Source organism: Eurosta solidaginis, chromosome 3 (genome assembly GCF_040869045.1).
Source record: "Eurosta solidaginis isolate ZX-2024a chromosome 3, ASM4086904v1, whole genome shotgun sequence".
NCBI classification, from domain to species: Eukaryota; Metazoa; Arthropoda; class Insecta; order Diptera; family Tephritidae; genus Eurosta; species Eurosta solidaginis.
The window spans coordinates 226,387,128-226,407,530 of NC_090321.1; the positions used below are offsets into that span (position 1 = coordinate 226,387,128).

The following is a 20,403-nucleotide window of genomic DNA, read 5'->3' on the forward strand; positions in this document are numbered from 1 at the left end:
AAGGCCCACTCCCTTTTAAAAATACTCATTAACACCTTTCATTTGATACCCATATCGCACAAACAAAGTCTAGAGTCACCCCTGGTGCACCTTTATTGCGATACCTCGAAAAGGCGTCCACCTATGGAACTAAGGCCCACTCCCTTTTAAAATACTCATTAACACCTTTCGTTTGATGCCCACATTGTACAAACAAATTCTAGGGTCACCCCTGGCCACCTTTATGGCGATATCTCGAAACGGCGTCCACCTATGGAACTAAGGATTACTCCCTTTTAAAATACTCATTAACACCTTTCTTTTGATACCCATATTGTACAAACAAATTCTAGGGTCACCCCTGGTCCACCTTTATGGCGATATCTCAAAACGGCGTCCACCTATGGAACTAAGGATTACTCCCTTTTAAAATACTCATTAACACCTTTCATTCGATACCCATATCGTACAAATGCATTCTAGAGTCACCCCTGGTCCACCTTTATGGCGATATCTCGAAAAGGCGTCCACATATAGAACTAAGGCCCACGCCCTCTTAAAATACTCATTAATACCTTTCGTTTGACACCCATAGTGTACAAACACATTCTAGAGTCACCCCTGGTCCACGTTTATGGCGATATCTCGAAAAGGCGTCCACATATAGAACTAAGGCCCACTCCTTTTTAAAATAATTAACACCTTTCATTTGATACACATGTCATACAAACACATTCCAGGGTTTTCCTCGGTTCATTTTCCTACATGGTTATTTTCCCTTATGTTGTCACCATAGCTCTCAACTGAGTATGTAATGTTCGGTTACACCCGAACTTAACCTTCCTTACTTGTCATTCCTAAGACTTTAAAAGTTTCACATTACTACAAACCAATCATTCTTTCGTCGCTTATACTCAAGGCTCGGGAGAAAACATATATTCGGGCGGAAAGATTTTGGCGTATACTAATGATATAGCTTTTGCTTACAGAGGCAAATTTCTTCAAGCTTTGTGTAATCTGATGACAATAGCTGGCACTGATTTATTGGTAGATATGCCGAAAGTGCAGAAGCGCCCTTTCGTCGATGCTGTAGGAGTTGTAAAAAAAGATGACAAAAAGAGGTCATCTAGTGCCCAACTGCCCAGCGTTAGGTGCTGCAAAACAAGGCTGCTTGTGAGCTCCTTTCAGGAATGATCTACGCAAGGTCGTGGAGGACGACAGCAGAGACTTTGTGGGTTTTACCAGGGGGGTATTTTTGTGGCATAACATCGGGCCTGCTGACACTGGCCTGTGTATGCCTCCGCGGCAGCCACTTCAATTTAACTCATCTTTATCTATAAGCTAAGTAGGAATACAGCCGTACACACACACACATACGGCTTGAAATGTTAGAAAGATGGCATATTTCCATACCAAGAGAAAAAGGAGCGAAAGCGCCAGGTAGCCTGTCTATCAGTAAGAGGCAAACGTGTAGTTGAGAGCAGGCGTCCAAAGGCGGAGACGTGATAAATTCGGCAACACTCGGATAGCATGGCGACCAAATAGCGTGGCGGAAGTAGGCGACGGAGGGCGTACCACGGACGGAGCCCCTCGTCGTCGATGGCGAAGAGGTGGCGGATATTTGTTTTTTGTTTACATTGTACAGCGGTCTCTTCTTCAGCGGTGGTAAACCTACTGTTAGACAGGATGGTGACATAAAGGAGATTCGCGAGGAATCGCGTTAGCACTTTCATCCACGCTCGACACCCCCGCATCCATATTTACACACTTTATGCAAGATAGTAGTGGAAGGGAACTGCATCTTGAAGACGAAACTGTACCTTCAGCTGCTTATGCATGAGTTCACTGCCGAAGCCAGAGCTCAGTAAAAAGAGGTCCATGCTTATAAATTTATAAATTAAACCTGGTCAGTAACAGTAGACGTAGGAAGAGCTTGTTGCAATAAGAAAGATTCGACTAGTGAGGTGTTCGTGTTCTGCGCTCGCTAAGTGAAAGCTCCAGCAGCAACTAAGCTAGATCCGGGAAAACTTGCAGTATTTGCCGAGAGGGCGGAATTCTTTTTTTTTTTTTGCAGCTTTCGAGCAACCAGCAGCACCATGTGAAGCAACAGTCAAAATTATTTGAACGACAGAAAGCGAGCCCAGCAAATAAACAAGTGAGGGTGTCCAAGTTCGAGTGTAACCGAACTTTAAATGCTGAGCTGAGAGCTTCCATTGTATATGTATTTCTTTTACCTGGTACCTAACTGTTTCCTGTTTGGTCGTCAAATAAATTCTGGTAACATCAAGATATGTATGTTAGGTTAGGTTGAACTACCCGGTCCATGAGGACCTCACATAGATTGATTGAGTCTGTGATGTTACCAGAAATTTGTTTTAACGACCAAACTGAAAAACCCTATCAAAAACTAGGACCTATGCTATAAAATAACTCCCTCCTCTTGGCAAATACTAGAAGCTTCCTAGGACTTGAGCCACTTGCTGCTTCTAGATCTGACAGCTGTATCACTCCTAATAGCTTGAGTCTTAACCTGGAAAGCGCAGGGCACGAGCACAAAACGTGCTAGATCGTTTCCCCCTCCAACCCGCACTTCCTACATATGCTATCACTGACCAAGCCTAATTTAAAGGCATGTGACGCCAGAAGGCAGTGTTCAGTCAGAATACCCGTCATGAGTCTACAGTCCTCTCTTTTTAATGATAGAAGCAACTTTGTTAGTCTAAGGTTGTAAGACCTACACATTATCTTCGACACTTTACAGCCCCGCGCTTGAACCCACGCCTTTCCCGCTTGTATGTTAGTTTAAATTAAATAAATAAATAAATGCAAGGCGCGTTATGTTACGTTTCGTTATATGTTATTTTAAGTTATGTTATTTCATGTAATGTTGTGTTATGTTATGTTATGTTATGTTATGCTATGCTATGTTATGTTACATGCCTTATATTTTTTATGTGGTTTTTGCTGATACCTTTGTAACAATCCAAAAAAGCGCAAAAGTTATGTAATAAATTCAAAAAAAAAAGGAAAAGAGATCAAGAGATCAAAAAAAGATCAAAAGATACATAACACTAAGTGCCATAGAAGATATAACGACTCAAACGTATACATATGTGAAGCAAGAGTACCTTGTGATTCTGATTATTTTAATTTATCATTTAAATCAAATTGTTTGTATCTGTATTTAATTAAATCACTTTGATATGCTCAAACACCACACATTAACTACTTTTATGTCCGAAAAATAAAATTTATTTTCAGTTTGTTTGAAACAAAAGTAATTCATTGTCTCAATTCCGCTATTATTTGCAGGAATTGTACTCGTGGGACAAAGGAAATGCACTCACATATCCCATTCGTTATCGCGAGCCAACTCTCGACGGTGACCGGTCATAAATAAACCAAGCCGAATCGAAGAGGATACAGTGAGCGGTGGCGGAACGTAACAAATACACATGAATACATACACATAAATGCATTGCATATGCACAAAATGAAGTGAGAGGACGAGTGTAGACAAAACAATAGATATACCAGCTATTATGTGGTTAAAGGCAATAAAAAATTATTTTAAACGATTAAAGATAATTTAAATATTTTTCTTGATTTTCGTTATTGTTTTAGGTCTGCTACTAATAAGAAAAAGTAAATAATCGTTAACAATTAAAATACCTTGCTTACCAATTGAGTACTTAAAATTAATTGAGTTTTAATAGAATTGATTAACTCAAATTTAAGGATGATTTATGTTAATAAATTACTTTTTTGTTTACATTACAAATATTTTAAATTATACATTTTTAAGATTGGTGTTAATAATATTTCAATTTATGTAAAGTCGAACAAACATATTAATTAAAAAAAAATAAAAATTTTAGCAAAAAAGTATTTAATTTACTAAAAGTGCATGTCTGAATAGTCGATAGAAAATTAAAATACTTGATGTATTTATATACAAAATATTAGCAATTAGATTAGAAAACAATTATATGTTTAAGTGTTCAAAAAAAATTGTGTATTTTTTATGTAATTAGTTATAGTAACTACCAGCTACCGCAAAAAATTTACAATAAATATTAATGAAAAACATTTTCATGCGTGAAATCGATGTGAAATTTATTGAAACGCATAGCGCATTCCATTGTAACGTGTATTGAACTACAATCCAATGCTATATTGGTCAAATAATTAGGACGAAAAGCCAAAAATAAAAATGTCAATTACTTTTTACTTTAACGGGTCGTATTTATTTAAAATACGGTACGTTTTCTTCAGAACCCAAGAATGCCAAATTCAGCGATCAGCTGTTGTACTACGAGTGGACCGGGAACATAGGAGAACGGTAGTGAGAACTCGGTGCAACTTGCGAGAAACAAGGATTTAGCGGCAGCACTTTTGCAGCCAACAGCGCCAATTGGTCACACCAAGGGAGTTAAACTCGTTTTCTACCAGCGGAGTGGTTAGCGCTCTTCCTCTGCTTCCATAGGCTTTTTTGGAGTTTTTAAAAATTTTATATTTAATAACGATGGTGTAGATGAGTGTCAAGGAATCCACATACAACAATAACAATGCGCTAGTACTCCTAAAACAAGCCGATAACTCGTGGTATCCACCAAGCAATAACATGCCAACTACAAAGCTATCGATAAAAAATTGAAAACATGCTTATAACTTGTCGATAAGTACCCGTTAAAACTCCGAAAACAAATAGATAACGTTTCCATTTTTCTATAATAAATCGATAATTTCCGATAAATAACCGACATATTTTGGATAATGGCTCACGCTTTTATTAATTTGTCTGATCAACGCCCTAGGATTGTGATGAGTAGTATCTAGGTCCTATCTAATTATTTTTTAGCTTTTAGTATTATTATTACTTAACGTAAGTATTGTTTTCAATAAAACTGGTTTACAACAACTAAGGCATGACGTGGCTGAATGCGTTTGTAACATTTCAACCGTCGTAGCAGTGTGGCATCAAATCCCACTCCCGGGAGAAAAGGCTTTGCAGAGATTTACAAGGTATAGTAGAAACAGCTGTCGCCTTGTCCGCCCTGATGTCGCGTTGTTCAAATTTTTCCCAAATTATTAAATAATTTATAAATTAAAAGTTGCTTCAAATAAATGTATTCATACATTTAAAACCTATAACGGTAATCCCCGCTTAAACTCATACAAAACTAAAACTGTTTACTTAAAACTTTTTTATTATTATTTTATTTTATAACAATGCCTGGTGCCGCCGCCATATGGTGGAAGCGTGGTCCGCCCACCACACCGAAGATCCTGGGTTCAAGCGACGGGAAAAGCAACATCGTAAATTTAGAAAAAAGTTGTTTTCAATTACAAAAAAGTTATTCTAAGCGGATTCGCTCTCGGCAGTGATTTGGCAAACATTCAAAGTGTATTTCTGGCATGAAAAGCTTCTCAGTAAAAACTCTTCTGCCTTCAAGATGCCGTTCGGAGTTGGCAATACATGAAGGTTCCGTCCCGCCAATTTGTAGAAAAAATATAAATTGCAAGAGAGGTTCGGCCACAAATCTTTCAGGAGGTTATCGCGCTTTGCATTCTATCGTTTATTAATTCCTTGTATGAAATTGTTGCTATTCAAAATTTCTTGATGTTAAGTACATATGTATGCTTAATTTTATACTCAGCAGAGTAATTTTTATTAGTTTTTAATTTTTATTAATTAATTAATTTTTATTAATTTTATACTCGCATAACGGTACTCCGTAACAGCATGAACCAATCGAGATATATTAGACATCCATATATCAAAATTATCCGGGCGAAAAAAGATATTAATTTAGCCATGTCCGTTCGTCCGTCTGTCCCTAGACACGATAACATGAGTAAATTTTGAGGTATCTTAATGAAATTTGGTATGTGAGTTCCTGAGCACTCATAATTTATGGGTCTTTATCTAAAGGTTATATGTACATATATTATTAAAATATTATTGATTATCTAATTATTATTATCTAATTTAGAAAAATTAAAAAATAACAATAATTATCATTAGAAAAAAATTATTGTTCTGGCCTTGAGCTCGATTCGAACCTTGAATGTATTATTGATTTGTTTTGAAAAATTTATCGATTTGTTATCAATTTGCTATCGGAGTGTTACCAAATTCTTATTGCAGTTTTATCAAGAAAGGCCTGCAGAAATGCCTGTCATTCCACTATAGGAAAGTCAAATATCCTGGGCTATAAATTCCGTCAAGCCCTATAAGTCACCCGGCCCGGATGTCATCATTCAAAAGTCTTTAGGGATTTCCTGCCGCTGGTTGGCAGGGCTACCTGCATACTGTGGCTAGGTGGGCTGAATCATGTGGATTGGCGGTCAACACGGGAAAAACAGAATTGGTTCTTTTTACAAGGAGATATAAGATACCCGACTTCAGAACTCCTTCGATTGGAGGGGTATCGTTGGTACATACTGGCAGGGTTAAATATTTGGGAATTGTTCTGGACAAGAAGCTGTCCTGGAGGCCCAATGTGGAAGATAGGGCCAGGAAGGCTGCGGTTTCCTTGTACTGCTGTAGGGGGGCTATCGGAAAGAGATGGGGGCTCTCACCAGGAGTAGTACACTGGCTTTATGAGATGGTGGTCAAACCGATTCTGCTCTATGGGGTGCTGGTCTGGTGCAAAGCACTGGACATGGCGAGCACTTCCAAAATATTAGTGTCGGCGCTTATTGGTATCAGTGGCGCTCTGAGAACAACACCTACCTTGGCACTGAATGTCATGCTGAATATACATCCAGTAGATATTGCGAGAAAGGCAGCCGCCGCCCGGTCGTTGGTCAGGCTTTTTGATATGGATTATATGCTTTCTGATTTCGGACACTCTAGCCTTCTTACTAGTTTCGACTTTATCCCGGACAGGACGGACTATTGCATGCCGATAGCCGCTCCATATGCAACCTTCACCACAGACATTCCCCGAGGGAGGAGTGAAAAAAAAAATGTAAGGCGCGATAACCTCCGAAGAGATCTAAGGCCGAGCTTCTCTTCCAATTTGCGTCGTGCTCCTCTTGATTTTTCCCTACAAATTGGCCGGACGGGACCTACATGTTTTATGCCGACTCCGAACGGCATCTGCAAGGCAGATGAGTTTTCACTGAGAGCTTTTCATGGCAGAAATACAATCGGAGCGCTTGCCAGACACTGCCGAGGGGCGACCCCGCTTAGAAAAATTTTCTTCTAATTGAAAAATCTTATTTCTAAAATTTTGATGTTGCTTTGCCCGGGAGTTGAACCCAGGGCATACGGTGTGATAGGCGGAGCACGCTACCATCACACCACGGTGGCGAAGTGGGGAAGAGGAATTATCTGGGGCATGGGATCGGTTAACTTGTTCACGGATGGGTCGAAGTAGGACGGAAAGGTTGGCGGGCGGTCTTTTGACAAGAGCTAAATGTAAGCCGCAAGTTTAAGTTGGCTGATCACTACAGTGTATTCCAAGCGGAAGTTGCTGCGATTAAGGATGCGGGGGATGAAAGGCTATCCAGCGCTACTGCGGTTAGGGAATTTAACATCTACTCTGATAGCCAAGCGGCTATAAAGGCCTTGAGCTCAACTACAGTGCGATCGAGGGTGGTCTGGGAGTGTCTGACCTCACTTGCGATTGCATCGAATTATTTTACAATTAAGATTATCTGGGGCCCGGGCCATAGTGATATTCCGGGTAACTGCCGAGCGGATCTCTTAGCCCGAAATGAGCCGGATGAAGATGGCTGTAGGGATTTCGGGATTCCGCTAGCCACCTGTGGATTGCTCTTCCATAGCTGGGCCTCGAGTCAGCTCAGCAAACGTTGGGCGGACACTACGTCTTGCAGGGTAGCAAGATCTTTCTGGCCGAAAGTGGATGGCAGGAGGTCTGCTGAAATAATTGTGTTCACTAAGGCCCACCTATCAATGGTCATTGGGGTTTTGACAGGGCACTGTCCCATGGGTATCCATGCGGTACGTCTCAATATATTGGAAACTACATCCTGCTGCAGCTGTATGGAGGATGATGAGGTGGAATCACCAAATTACTTCATGCTTGATTGCCCAGCTTTTGCCAGAACTAGGCGAAAGTATTTCGGTCGTGACTCACTTGGATCTCCCGAGGAGCTATCCAAGGTTGAGATCGAGATCATTCGGAACTTTATCGTTGCTACCCAACGATTCTCTAAGTAGTTATATCTACGTCACCGTTAGTTTAGTTTATTATATGTGGTATCACAACGGACCGTCATGTTGTCCAAGTAAGCTTCCCCTATCAGGGAAGCTACCACCCAACCGAACCTAACCTTTATCAAAAAATTACCCATTTACCCTCGAAGAGTAATCGATTTTCTAAGAAAATTTAGCGATTTGTTATCAAAAATAATTGTTTGGGATTCGGAGTGCTACAAATTTATTAAGGGGTATCATCCGTTTGGTATCTATTAACGAAAGAGATATCGATAAAAATTTAATATAAAATCGTTGACGCATCTGTAGCCAGTCGATAACACTCCGACAAGTATGCAATAAGAAGCTGATTACTCAGTAATAAGAAGCCGATAACAAACCGATAACTTAACTATAATTTCGCTATCGGTCACAATCCGATAATAAAAAAAAGTAAGTTGCTTAACTATTTATATCTCATATAGTTATCTCTATTTAAGTTTAACTTCATCCCATTAGCGAGCTTAAATGATTTCAAAAACATTACATCTCCAAATGTTCATCTGTAAGATTACACATCGAACTTCACAACTACTTGGTACTCACGCCTTTTTCCTCTATACCTTCTTCCATTTGTTTTCCTTTTTCTTGTTGTTTTTTTTATCTCGTCCTTTCCCCTCCAATTTACCATATCCTTTAAAATTTCTGTTTCCTTACATTTCCCTTTCAAAACCCATTTTATTTTCTCATATGACGTGTCTTGCTCTGGACGGTTTTATGGCCACTCTCAGACTTCTGCACATTGTGTCTAATGGTTTTCATATAAATTCATATGTGTACTGTTATGAAACTCGTACCAAGTAATAAGTTATGCGCGATTCGCTGCATCCAACGTGCGAAATTCGTTTTAAAATATTACATAATTAGGCAAAAACATTTGGTTTTGCAATGCAAATTTTGCCACTGTGGTTTTATCTGCGGTTCAGTTTACGTAGAAATTGCAGCAGTGCCCACAATTACGCCATAATATTTGCTCATTTGCCTATTTTCGGACTGAGGCAATTTTAAGCGCTACAATTTGGTTGAAAAACTTGTTAGCGCGAGATTATTAGAAAACTTTTCGGCACTTTTATGCTGGTGCAGCGTGCAAATTAAGAAAATGGAGCTGTTGAAAAAAATATGAGAAAACTTTAATAATATTCCAACTAACAGCGAAATGGTTTAGTTTTTCCGCAAGTGCTTGTGAACAAAATTTCACTGAAAATATCCTTGATTCTACTGAAATGTATAACGCATTCGTGGGATAAGATTACGAGGAAAATTAATGTGTGTAATTCATAACGTACATACGCATACCTTGTAGGAAAACTCTCGAGCGGTTCTGTACCAATTTTTCTTAACTTTAAAGTTAGAACTACTTGACGGAGTATAGAGCGATGAACGGTGGATGACTGAGTTACAGACTTAAGGTACGAAGAGAAGCGGTCGGTTGATGGTGAATGTTTGAAAGGAAAGCTGATGCCAAAGCCAAACAGTGAAATCATTTAAACGTGAATCAAGCTACGGTTACCCAAAATAACTGTTGGTTCGTAAAACAGTGTACCGTAAGCTACGGTTACCCAAAATAACTGTTGGTTCGTAAAACAGTGTACCGTTGAACGAATGTCAAATTTCTAAACTAACCGGTGTAATGTGTCAATGGTGGGGATAACCGATGTCTTAAATGGATTCATTTTATTATTCGGTTACCTGACCCACCGGTATGGTGGCTGCGTCACGTGAGCTGCGATTCTCCTGAAATGCTTATATAAGCCTGTAAAACTATGTTAATAAACTACATTAATTGTATCTAATAATATGCCAAGGGGTTGCAGTTAAGCCACTACACTTACTAACTTACTCAACTGGCGCTTAGCCGTTTAAACGGTTATGGCCGTGCGTCAAGGCGAGGCAGTCGTTTCTTTGTGGGGTAGCTGGTGCGAATTAGTCACACCAAGGGAGTTTAAAATGTTTTCCACCTGGTCCTTAGAGTGGAGTGGGGGCGCTCTCTTCCTTTGCTTCCATAGGCGGGTTCCGATAAAAATACTTTCTTAATCAAAGCATGAACTTTTATTCAGATTACATGGCCTAGCCAAGTTAGCTGCCGCATTTTAGTTCACTGGACTATGTTGATGTCTGCGTTAAGCTCGCACAACACATCTTTAATCCTTTTTCCGTATTCGCCGTCACCAATGCGTCGAGGTTCGTAAATCTTTCGAAGAACTTTCCTCTCGAGCACTCACAGAGCCGTTTCATCTGGTAATCATTTCAGCTGCACCATATTTCAGGACGGGTACGATATGAACTTTAAAATAACATGATTTTCACTTGCGCAGAGAAGTTTTTACTTTTTAATTGCAATCAAACACACAAACTTTAGGACATTGCGAATCTGGTCTCTCATAACTTAATTATTGCCAAAAGCCACATTTTCTTTTTTCAGATATACTATTTTGCATTTTACGTGTAGCAACTACTGTATACTAAGCTATGTTATGCATTAATCATCACACAGAACAATTAAATCTAAATTTGTGCGCTTTAAGAGCGACTTTAGTCCGAATGTACGTTGTGTGTACTTAACATATCCGAATGTACATTTTGATGTCAGAATTACTTAACAGTAACTAAAACAATTACAAATATGCACGTCCATGTAAGTAGCACGAGTAGGGTTGACTGATGATGATAATGTGACTTTGATGCCTTTTAATGTAATTGCTACCAACACTAATGGAATAACCTAAGAGCACATACTGTATTGTTTGACCGTAACAAAAACAACAAAGCATTTGCAATTACATTGTTTTCATGTAAAGCAAGTAAGGAACTTTAAGTTCGGGTGAAACCGAACATTACATACCCAGCTGTACACTTGAAATGCTGTTGTTGTTTGTTTGGTGTGCCTAATAGTGTTACAAGGCACGCAATAATACGTATACATATGGTTCTATTCTGAACTAATTTTCGTGTAAACGAAGCAAAACGGATACAGAGACTAACACCAAGACCTTCAGCGGGTAATAATGCAGTTTTCCTTCAGATATGGGGATTTCGCTATTGTTTATTTTAAAATAAAGATATAACAGAACAATAAACATAAACACGCAAGTGCCATTGTACTAAAAAGCATTATTACAAACAAAAAAACAAAAAGGGCAGGGTTATTAACGAAATTTTCCAAATTTTACTAGAAATAGCTTATTAACTGCAACTATGCACTTTTACAAAATCTTGTATATAAAACAAGGCGATTTAACCGATTTAGTCCATTTTTACTGAAAATTTTTCCTGTTAAAAGGAATATATGTGCATTAGGCCAGGTCGATTTGTGGGGAGGCAAAAAAAATCGCCCATTGCTCTGTGAAAATCATATTCTAGAGATCAAAATAAGAAACTTTGCCGAAGGAACCATACCCCTAAAACGAATTTTGATGTCCCCCTTTGGGTCGTAGGGGCAAATTTTGAAATATCTCACTTTGAAATGCCTATGTTTCTTCTTTTTGGAGTTTATTTTTCTCTTTAGAAATTTATTTAGGCAGAACATATGTAAATGGAAAAATGAATTTTACTTAGTAATAGAAAAGAAATTAAAAAAAATTATTAGAAATTAGCGTTTTTACAACCCCCTTTTAAAACCAAGGCATCACTGTGATGCATTTGCATGTCATAAATATAGTTGTTTGGGTTTTTTATTCAACCGTTTTAAAAAATGAAGGTACCACTGTGACACAATTGCAGATCGTAAAATTGCTTGTGTTGTTTTTATTAAGCCACCACAAGACACAGCAGGTAGAATTGAAATTGCCCCTACCCAAAAGTTCGACCCAAAGCGGGGGACATATGAATTAATTTTAGAGGTATGGTTCCTTCGGCAAAGTTTCTTATTTTGATCCCCAGAATACGATTTTCATAGAGTAATGAGCGATTTTTAAATCGACCCGCCCTAATGTGCATCTAATTTTTCGTCGAGTTATGGCTCCCGAAACATTGAAAATTGCTTAGTGATAGAAGGGGCGGTGCCACGCTTTTTATACTCAGTTGAGCAGAGCTCACAGAGTATAATAACTTTGATTGGATAACGGTTGGTTGTACAGGTATAAAGGAATCGAGATAGATATAGACTTCCATATATCAAAATCATCAGTATCGAAAAAAATTTGATTGAGTCCGTCCGTCCGTCCGACCGTTAACACTATAATTTGAGTAAATTTTGAGGTATCTGGATATATGTAGGTTCCTGGGCGCTCATCTCAGATCGCTATTTAAAATGAACGAAATCGGACTATAACTACGCCCACTTTTTCGATATCGAAAATTTCGAAAAACACAAAAAGTGCGATAATTCATTACCAAAGACGGATAATGCGATGAAACCTGGTAGGTGAGTTGAAATTATGACGAAAAATAGAAAATTAGTAAAATTTTGGACAATGGGCGTGGCACCGCACACTTTTAAAAGAAGGTAATTTATAAATTTTGCAAGCTGTAATTTGACAGTCGTTGAAGATATCATCATGAAATTTGGTAGGAGCATTACTCCTATTTCTATATTTATGCCTAATACAAATTAGCAAAATCGGAGAACCACCACGCCCACTTTTAAATAAAAAAATTTTTTAATTCAAATTAAAAAAAAAAAGTATTAAAAGTATCCTAGACAAATTAAATGAAAAAGGGCGGAGTCACGCCTATTTTGAAGTTTTCTTTTATTTTTGAATTTTGTTGCAACATATCATTACTGGGGTTGAATGTTGGCATAATTTACTTATATATTGTAAAGCTATTAACTTTTCTTTTAAAATTTGAATTTAAAAAAAAATATTTTTTTTAAAGTGGGCGTGGTCGTTCGTTTCGATCGATATCGAAAAAGTGGGCGTGGTTATTATCCGATATCGTTCATTTTAAATAGCGATCTGAGATGAGTTCCCAGGAACCTACATACCAAATTTCATCAAGATACCTCAAAATTTACTCAAGTTATCGTGTTAACGGACAGACGGACGGACGGACGGACATGGCTCAATCGAATTTTTTTTCGATACTGATGATTTTGATATATGGAAGTCTATATCTACCTCGATTCCTTTATACCTGTACAACCAACCGTTATCCATCCAAAGTTAATATACTCTCTGAGCTCTGCTCAGCTGAGTATAAAAAAATCAAATAGGGAGCCTTCACCTGCGACAAAAGTTTGATTTTAATGCACTATGTAAATATACTTTATAGTCCCTTCCGGAATACCGACAGCGAGTATTGAAAGAGGTATAATAAATAGCTGTATAAGCTTTACGTAGGTATAACGACACTGCAGCAAATAGAAACCGAAAGTATTCAGTGGCTAGGTCATGTTATGCCAATGGACACAGACGCTCCGGTTAAGAAAGTATTTCAGTCGATACCGTATTTTGGAAGCAGTGGAAAGAAAGATCTCCACTGAGTTGGAGAGGCAGCAGCAGGAAGAATTGACCTCCCGTGGTGCTCCCAATTGGCGTCAGGGATAGCGGGCGTGGCTTGTTACTAAACAGCCAAAATCGTTCGGGCGATTAAGCGCCAATTAATGACAATGATGATGATGATGATAATGATGATGATGATACACTAACAGCAGCAACCAAAAAGCATCACCTTCAAAATGCAATTTGCCATTTCAATATTTCCCATTTCTTTCTTCCACTTTTTTGCAGTTTATTGCCTTAGTTAATATTTGTTTTTTCAGTTTCTTTTCGATTGCTGTTTTTGTGTTGTTTTTACATTGGTTCGTCGTTATTTCACTTCTTCATTATTTCGCAATCACGTATTTCAATTTTTAATTTCAATTTCGGTTATTGCAGTCTGAAGAATGCCATAAAATTCAAATATATAGTCAATAATTACTGGAGGCGCGTTATGAAATGGTGGGAGGGCATTGGTAGGAGGAGCGAGGAGGGTATGACGCCTTTAGCAAGTGGTGTTGAAAATGCTTATTCTCGATATTATGCAATCATAACAGTTGTAAATAATATTGTTGGGTGTTGAAAGCATTTTTAATGTCGGACTTCTTTAGTGCATACACGGACAAACAAAGACGCAGAGTTATTAAATATTTTAATAAGAAGAGTTGATGAATGAATGATCGGCGGTTTAAAGGGGATTTATATTCAATGGGAATAAAAACGAAATTTATAACTGTAGAAGTGCCGTAAAGGAAAGAAAAGGCCAGTAAAAACGAGGATTATCATTTTTGTCCATGCAAACGGGGATAGATCGATTCAAACAATAAAAGAATCCTCTCTACCACTTTGTGACATTCAGTGAAGGAGGATGTGTATATATAAACTAATTGGTGCGAAGTGCCAAATTTTTTCAGGCGTAATGGATTGACGGACTTCTTAAAAACTTAAGGTAAATGGAATTGTATGTCATATTCTTGAACCATTTTGGCCATAAAGTTTTAATTTTAGGAATCCAGGAGAATCATTGGTACTAAGTCTTTTTAATTCGGATAAGCCGTTTCTTTGTTATCAAAACTATTGAAGCCGCTAAAAAATTTTTTTTTGAAAAAAAAAAAACTAACAAACCACCGCTGTATAGCTAAATGGTTAGCGCAGCATGCCTAAAGCGTACTGATGATGAAGGCTTAGCACCCTTCGAAATGGATCTATCTGCTATGGCATTGTTTAAATTTTTCCCAAATTATTAAATAAATTATAAAATTAAAAATTGCTTGAAATAAATGTTTTCATACATTTAAAGCAATACGGGCAATCCCCGATTTATTCTTACAAACAGACAACATTTGGTTAATTCGTTGTAGTTCTATAAATAGAACAAAAACAGCACCAATACCAGTTTCTCTGAAACCGCCTTACAAACATGCATAACTTCAACACATAATTACATACGAAGTATGTGATGTGTAGAAGATTAATATATGCAAAAGAAAGCAATTGGCAAAAGCTTTACAACAACTAAGGCATAACGTAGCTGAATGCGTTTGTAACCATTTCAACTATCGTAGGAGTGCGGGTTCGAATCCCACTCCCGAGAGAAAAGGCTGTGAAGAGATTTACAAAGTATAATCGAAACAGCTGTCGCCTTGTCCGTCCTGAAGTCACTTTGTTTAAATTTTTCCTAAATTATTAAGAAAAATGAAAAACTTTTTAATTTTTTTCTAATATCAATAAAATCTAATAACAATTGTATAAAGAAATATGAGCATATCTCGCTTATTAAATACAGCCATTTTTATGTTTTTTGATGAAAATAAAATAACTCCGCCTTGTCATAAAGTCGTTAAAGACTTTGTGGCCATTGACCTTATATCACCCATCCGATTTGATAGCTTTTCTGTCGACTTTGTTTGCAGCCCTTCTGCCTACTCTTTTATAATTCAAACACATTGCATCGTTTGAAAATTTAAAAAGGCTTTTTTGTGAAGCATCCTCCATTTGGATAGATACAAAATATTCAAAGCTCTTTTATTCACCAATAAATTTTTAGCATAAAATATTTTTGTTACCTACACTCAAGAATTGCATAACATTTTTACATAGAATAAGGCCGATGATTACATATAAAACATTATGTCTTCTGTTTGAATACATTTTTAAATTACACGCTCTGTGTAGCGACCTTGGACATTCCTTTGAAGTTAAATATACACCAAAAAAGGAAGTAATTGCTTTATGAAAGCGAGCTGAAGCTTAATTGTGCACAATTACCATGCTTAAAGTAGTGGCTATTGTTGTTGGTGTACTTACCTTCTACCTTGTACCTTTATGGTAATTGATGTATACTTTTTGTTTTCCGTTGGTTCTTCTTTGCAAGATAAGCCCAAAAGAAGAAGGCAACAACAAATTTTAACAGCCGACAGCGAACATAAGCAGATACGCACATTTTCACTACCAAATTTACACCTATACAAAGAAGGCTATGGATTTGTGTTTGTAGTGTGTGTAAATTTGTTTAAAGCTTCCACTTTGCTCATTTACTTGTCATTAGAACCACGCAGAGCAAATATTAAGAAAGTCAATGAATATTTTATCCATAAGGTTATGCCATAAATCTGAATTTTTTTTCTTAATGACTTGATTATGACCAGAGGCTGCCTAACGTTGATCAGCATATATAAATTTTTTAAAGATTTTATTTATCAAATGCGTATATTTATTTTACAAGTTTTTTCTATAGAAATATTACATTTTTGTTGCTGTATTTTTATACTCAGCTGAGCAGAGCTCACAGAATATATTAACTTTGTTCGCATAACGGTAATCCGTAACGGCATGAACTAATCGAGATAGATATAGACTTATATATATCAAAATGATCTGGGCGAAAAAAGAAATTCATTTAGCCATGTCCGTCCGTCCGTAAACACGAAAACTTGAGTAAATTTTGAGGTATATTGATAAACTTTGGTATGTAGTTTCCTGGGCACCCATCTCAGATCGATATTTAAAATGAACGAAATCGGAAAACAACCACGCCCACTTGTCCGATATCGAAAATTTCGAAAAACCGAAAAGTGCGATAATTCATTACCAAAGACGGCTAAAGCGATGAAACTTGGTAGGTTGGTTGACCCTATGACATAGAATAGAAAATTTTTTAAATTTTGGATAATAGGCGTGGCACCGCCCACTTTAAAAAAAAGGTAATTTCAAAGTTTTGCAAGCTGTAATTTGGTAGTCGGTACAAAACTAAAAGGAAATTTCAAAATGGACGTGGCTCCACCCTTTTCCATTTAATTCGTATGGAATACTTTTAGTGCCATAAATCGAACAAAAATGTACCAATCCTTTTGAAATTTGGTAGGGGCATAGATTTTATGACTTTGACTGTTTTTTGTGAAAATGGGCGAAATCGGTTGAAGCCACGCCCTCTTTTTATACACAGTCGTCCGTCTGTCCTTCCGCTCGGCCGTTAACACGATAACTTGGGCGAAAATCGACATATCTTTACTAAACTTAGTTCACGTACTTACCTGAACTCACTTTATCTTGGTACAAAAAATGGCCGAAATCAGACTATGACCACGCCCACTTTTCCGATATCGAAAATTACGAGAAATGAAAAAAATGCCATAATTCTGTACCAAATATGAAAAAAGAGATGAAACGTGGCAATTGCATTGGTTTATTGACGCAAACTATAACTTTAGAAAAAACTTTGTAAAATGGGTGTGACACCTACCATATTAAGTAGAAGAAAATGAAAAAGTTCTGCAGGGCGAAATCAAAAGCCCTTGGAACCTTGGCAGGAAGAGTATCGTGGTATTACATATATAAATAAATTAGCGGGTCCCGACAGATGATGTTCTGGTTATCGAAAAGGCGACCACCTATGGAACTAAGACCCACTGCCTTTTAAAATACTCATTAACACCTTTCATTTGATACCCATATCGTACGAACACATTCTAGAGTCGCCCCTGGTCCACCTTTATGGCGATATTTTGAAAAGGCGTCCACCTATAGAACTAAGGCCCACTACGTTTTAAATAATCATTAACAACTTTCATTTGATACTCATGTCATACAAACACATTCCAGGGTTACCCTAGGTTCATTTTGCTAAATGGTGATTTTCCCTTATTTTGTTTCGAAAGCTCTCAGCTGAGTATGTAATGTTCGGCTACACCCGAACTTAGCCTTCCTTCCTTGTTTTTGTTAACAGTTATTTTACATAAGGCCATGGGCGCTAATTTATTTAAAAAGTTACCTAAAATGTATATTACGTATCAGCTAAGTAAATGAGGTCCATTCAAATTTAGCTGCTGTACTATTTATATTAGTTTTTATAGAGAAAAATGTATGTGTATTGAAATATGTATATATAAATTTGAAAACGTTTTCTTTATTAAACTAAGCTACTTAAAACCATAAGCAGATTTTTAGCATAATTTATGTATGTGTGCATGTTTTTGTATGTAGTAATGCCCTTAAGTGTGCTTAAATTTCTAAAAGTTAATTCAGTCTTTTGTTGTGGCAGAGCATGAAAGGTGAGATTTATTAAGTATTGGGTCTCTCACACCTAAGAGTAGACTTTATAATAGAGCGCAGTAGAGTACTTTGTGTTTGTGTTAGTTTTAATAATGTGCTTTTAGCCTCCGAATTTGATAAATTTTGTTCATCAAAGTAAAATTCGTTTAAATGCTTACTTATTAGCTGACGACAGAAGTCTCGGTATAAAATATGATAGGCGGAAAGTATTTTATTTTTTCATACACATTGTGGTCAATATTAGTGGTTTCGATAAGTCGCTAGTAAAAAAATGCACAACAACAGCGAAATAAACAGCCACACACGGTGTGCCCGAAACAGCCGAAAGTTTGACTAAAATGGACGCGAAATCGGTTATCGCAGAAAGTTTCTACATTGTTTGGTCATTTAAAATCACTTGAATTTAAAATCCTAGCTGCTCCCTTTTCGCATAACAACTTTTTGGTTCACGCTATCGTATAAGGGCATCTTCTAACTTGTATTGAATTATACCTTGAATTTGTGTTATTGACATTCACCACACGTAATTTTCACTAAAAATGTAGCTGATTTCTACAAAAGGTATAATTTTATTCAATCCCTCAAACAATTTAGTTGAAAAATCCCTGTGTTAATACCGTTTGTTTGAGTAAGCGTTTTTCGCTCAACTTTTTGTTAGTAAAGTTATTTCCATGATATTTTATTTGCGAACCACTTTCAGCCTAACCCAGGACCAACGACGAGGAAGTAGTGGTTATATGATCCCATTTGTTTTTTTTGTTTTTTTTTTTTGCTTTTTTAAATTTTTTTGTATTTTCTTTTATTTAATGTATTTTTTATTTTTTTTTTGTATTTTTTTTTTATTTTGTGTTTTTTTTATTTTTATGTCTTTATGTAGAATCATAAGTGGAGAGAAGAAAATTCAACTACTGCTTTTAATAATTGTGTTGAATATGACTTATGTTGAATACTTGTTACACTATAACGTTTCCAGAATTTCATAAAATCACGATGTATAGACTGCTCCGACCAATAACCTAATCCATTATTGTTATCTATAAAAAGTAAACTTTCTTTAATGTGAGAAAGAATTGTATGAATTATTAGTGTTTCGGTAAGTTTGTTGATGCTTTTCAAAGCATAATGTAAATTTTTTATGTGAGTATCAAGTAAGCTCCCAACTTTTCCAGATGTAAGACAGCAATCGACAATTTATTTCATTTCTTTGAAAGCATTAACATAGGGTATAGGTTTGTAAATACCTACCTTTTCGTATATTTCTATATCCAATAACTTGTCTGCCTGTTTTAATAACGGTCTACAAGCATTTGCTTCGAATGCATCTCCATGGTAGTTTTTGGATATCAGATTTAGTCTCTTAGGTCACAATAAAGCTTTCTCTTTACCCACAAGACCAACTAATTCCTGTGGTTTACAAAACCCTGTAAAATATGAAGCTGCACACATACAGGTACATAGCAAAGCTTAGAGCGAAGAAGCAAGATAACACAGCAGTGTTACCAGAATTACCAGAAAAAAAATTTCTTTGGGGCTAGAATCTAAAAAAAGGGATAGAAAGAGCTAAATTTCTTCAAGAATATCCAAAACCCATTGCGAAAAGAGCTAAAAGTATATCGTTAGCTTAATGTGAAAATGTGCTAAGTCACTTTTTTTGAAAAATTGTATTCTAATGCAGTTTTAAAACTGAATTCAAAATACATCGATCACAAAAAAAAAATATTTAAATTTTTCATATTTATTTACTGCGGGCAATGATGTGTAAATGTGCTAACTCAACCTTTCAATAATATCAATCGGAATTACTAGTCATTTCTTTGTGCGCGCATTTTATTTATTTATTTAATTCATTCAGTCTAAAAGTACATGCTTTGTTGTTGTTTTTGTATTAACTATAAAGACACACCCCGGAGGCTTTGGGGAGTGTTACCGATGTTAATGGCCCTTTGCCGGATATAGATCCGGTATGTTCCGATAACAAAGCACTATTAAGTTACTACTAGCTCGACCATCTCGGGAACGATTTATATGACCACATTAAACCTTCTAGGTCATCCCGCCCTCCACACCCCTTAGATCAATGAAGATCTTGGGGTCGCCAGAGCCTCGGCTGTCAATGAGACAGGATTCGCCACGGTAAGGTGAGTTGACAATTGGTTTGGAGAAGATATATATTGCGCTGGGAACCCCTTGAGAGGGTTGCATACACAACCCCCTGAAATTGGATTC

General features: G+C 36.9%; 1 protein-coding gene across 1 annotated transcript in view; it reads left to right on the plus strand.

Annotated features, from left to right (window-relative positions):
* LOC137245146 (uncharacterized) overlaps positions 1-3,864 on the plus strand; it is a 213,639-nt gene extending 209,775 nt beyond the window's left edge. Inside the window, exon 17 of the mRNA XM_067775333.1 lies at positions 3,292-3,864. Within this exon, the coding sequence (XP_067631434.1) occupies positions 3,292-3,375 (84 nt within the window). The 3' untranslated portion in view covers positions 3,376-3,864. The remainder of the gene's footprint in view (positions 1-3,291) is intronic.
* The last annotated feature ends 16,539 nt before the right edge of the window (positions 3,865-20,403 follow it).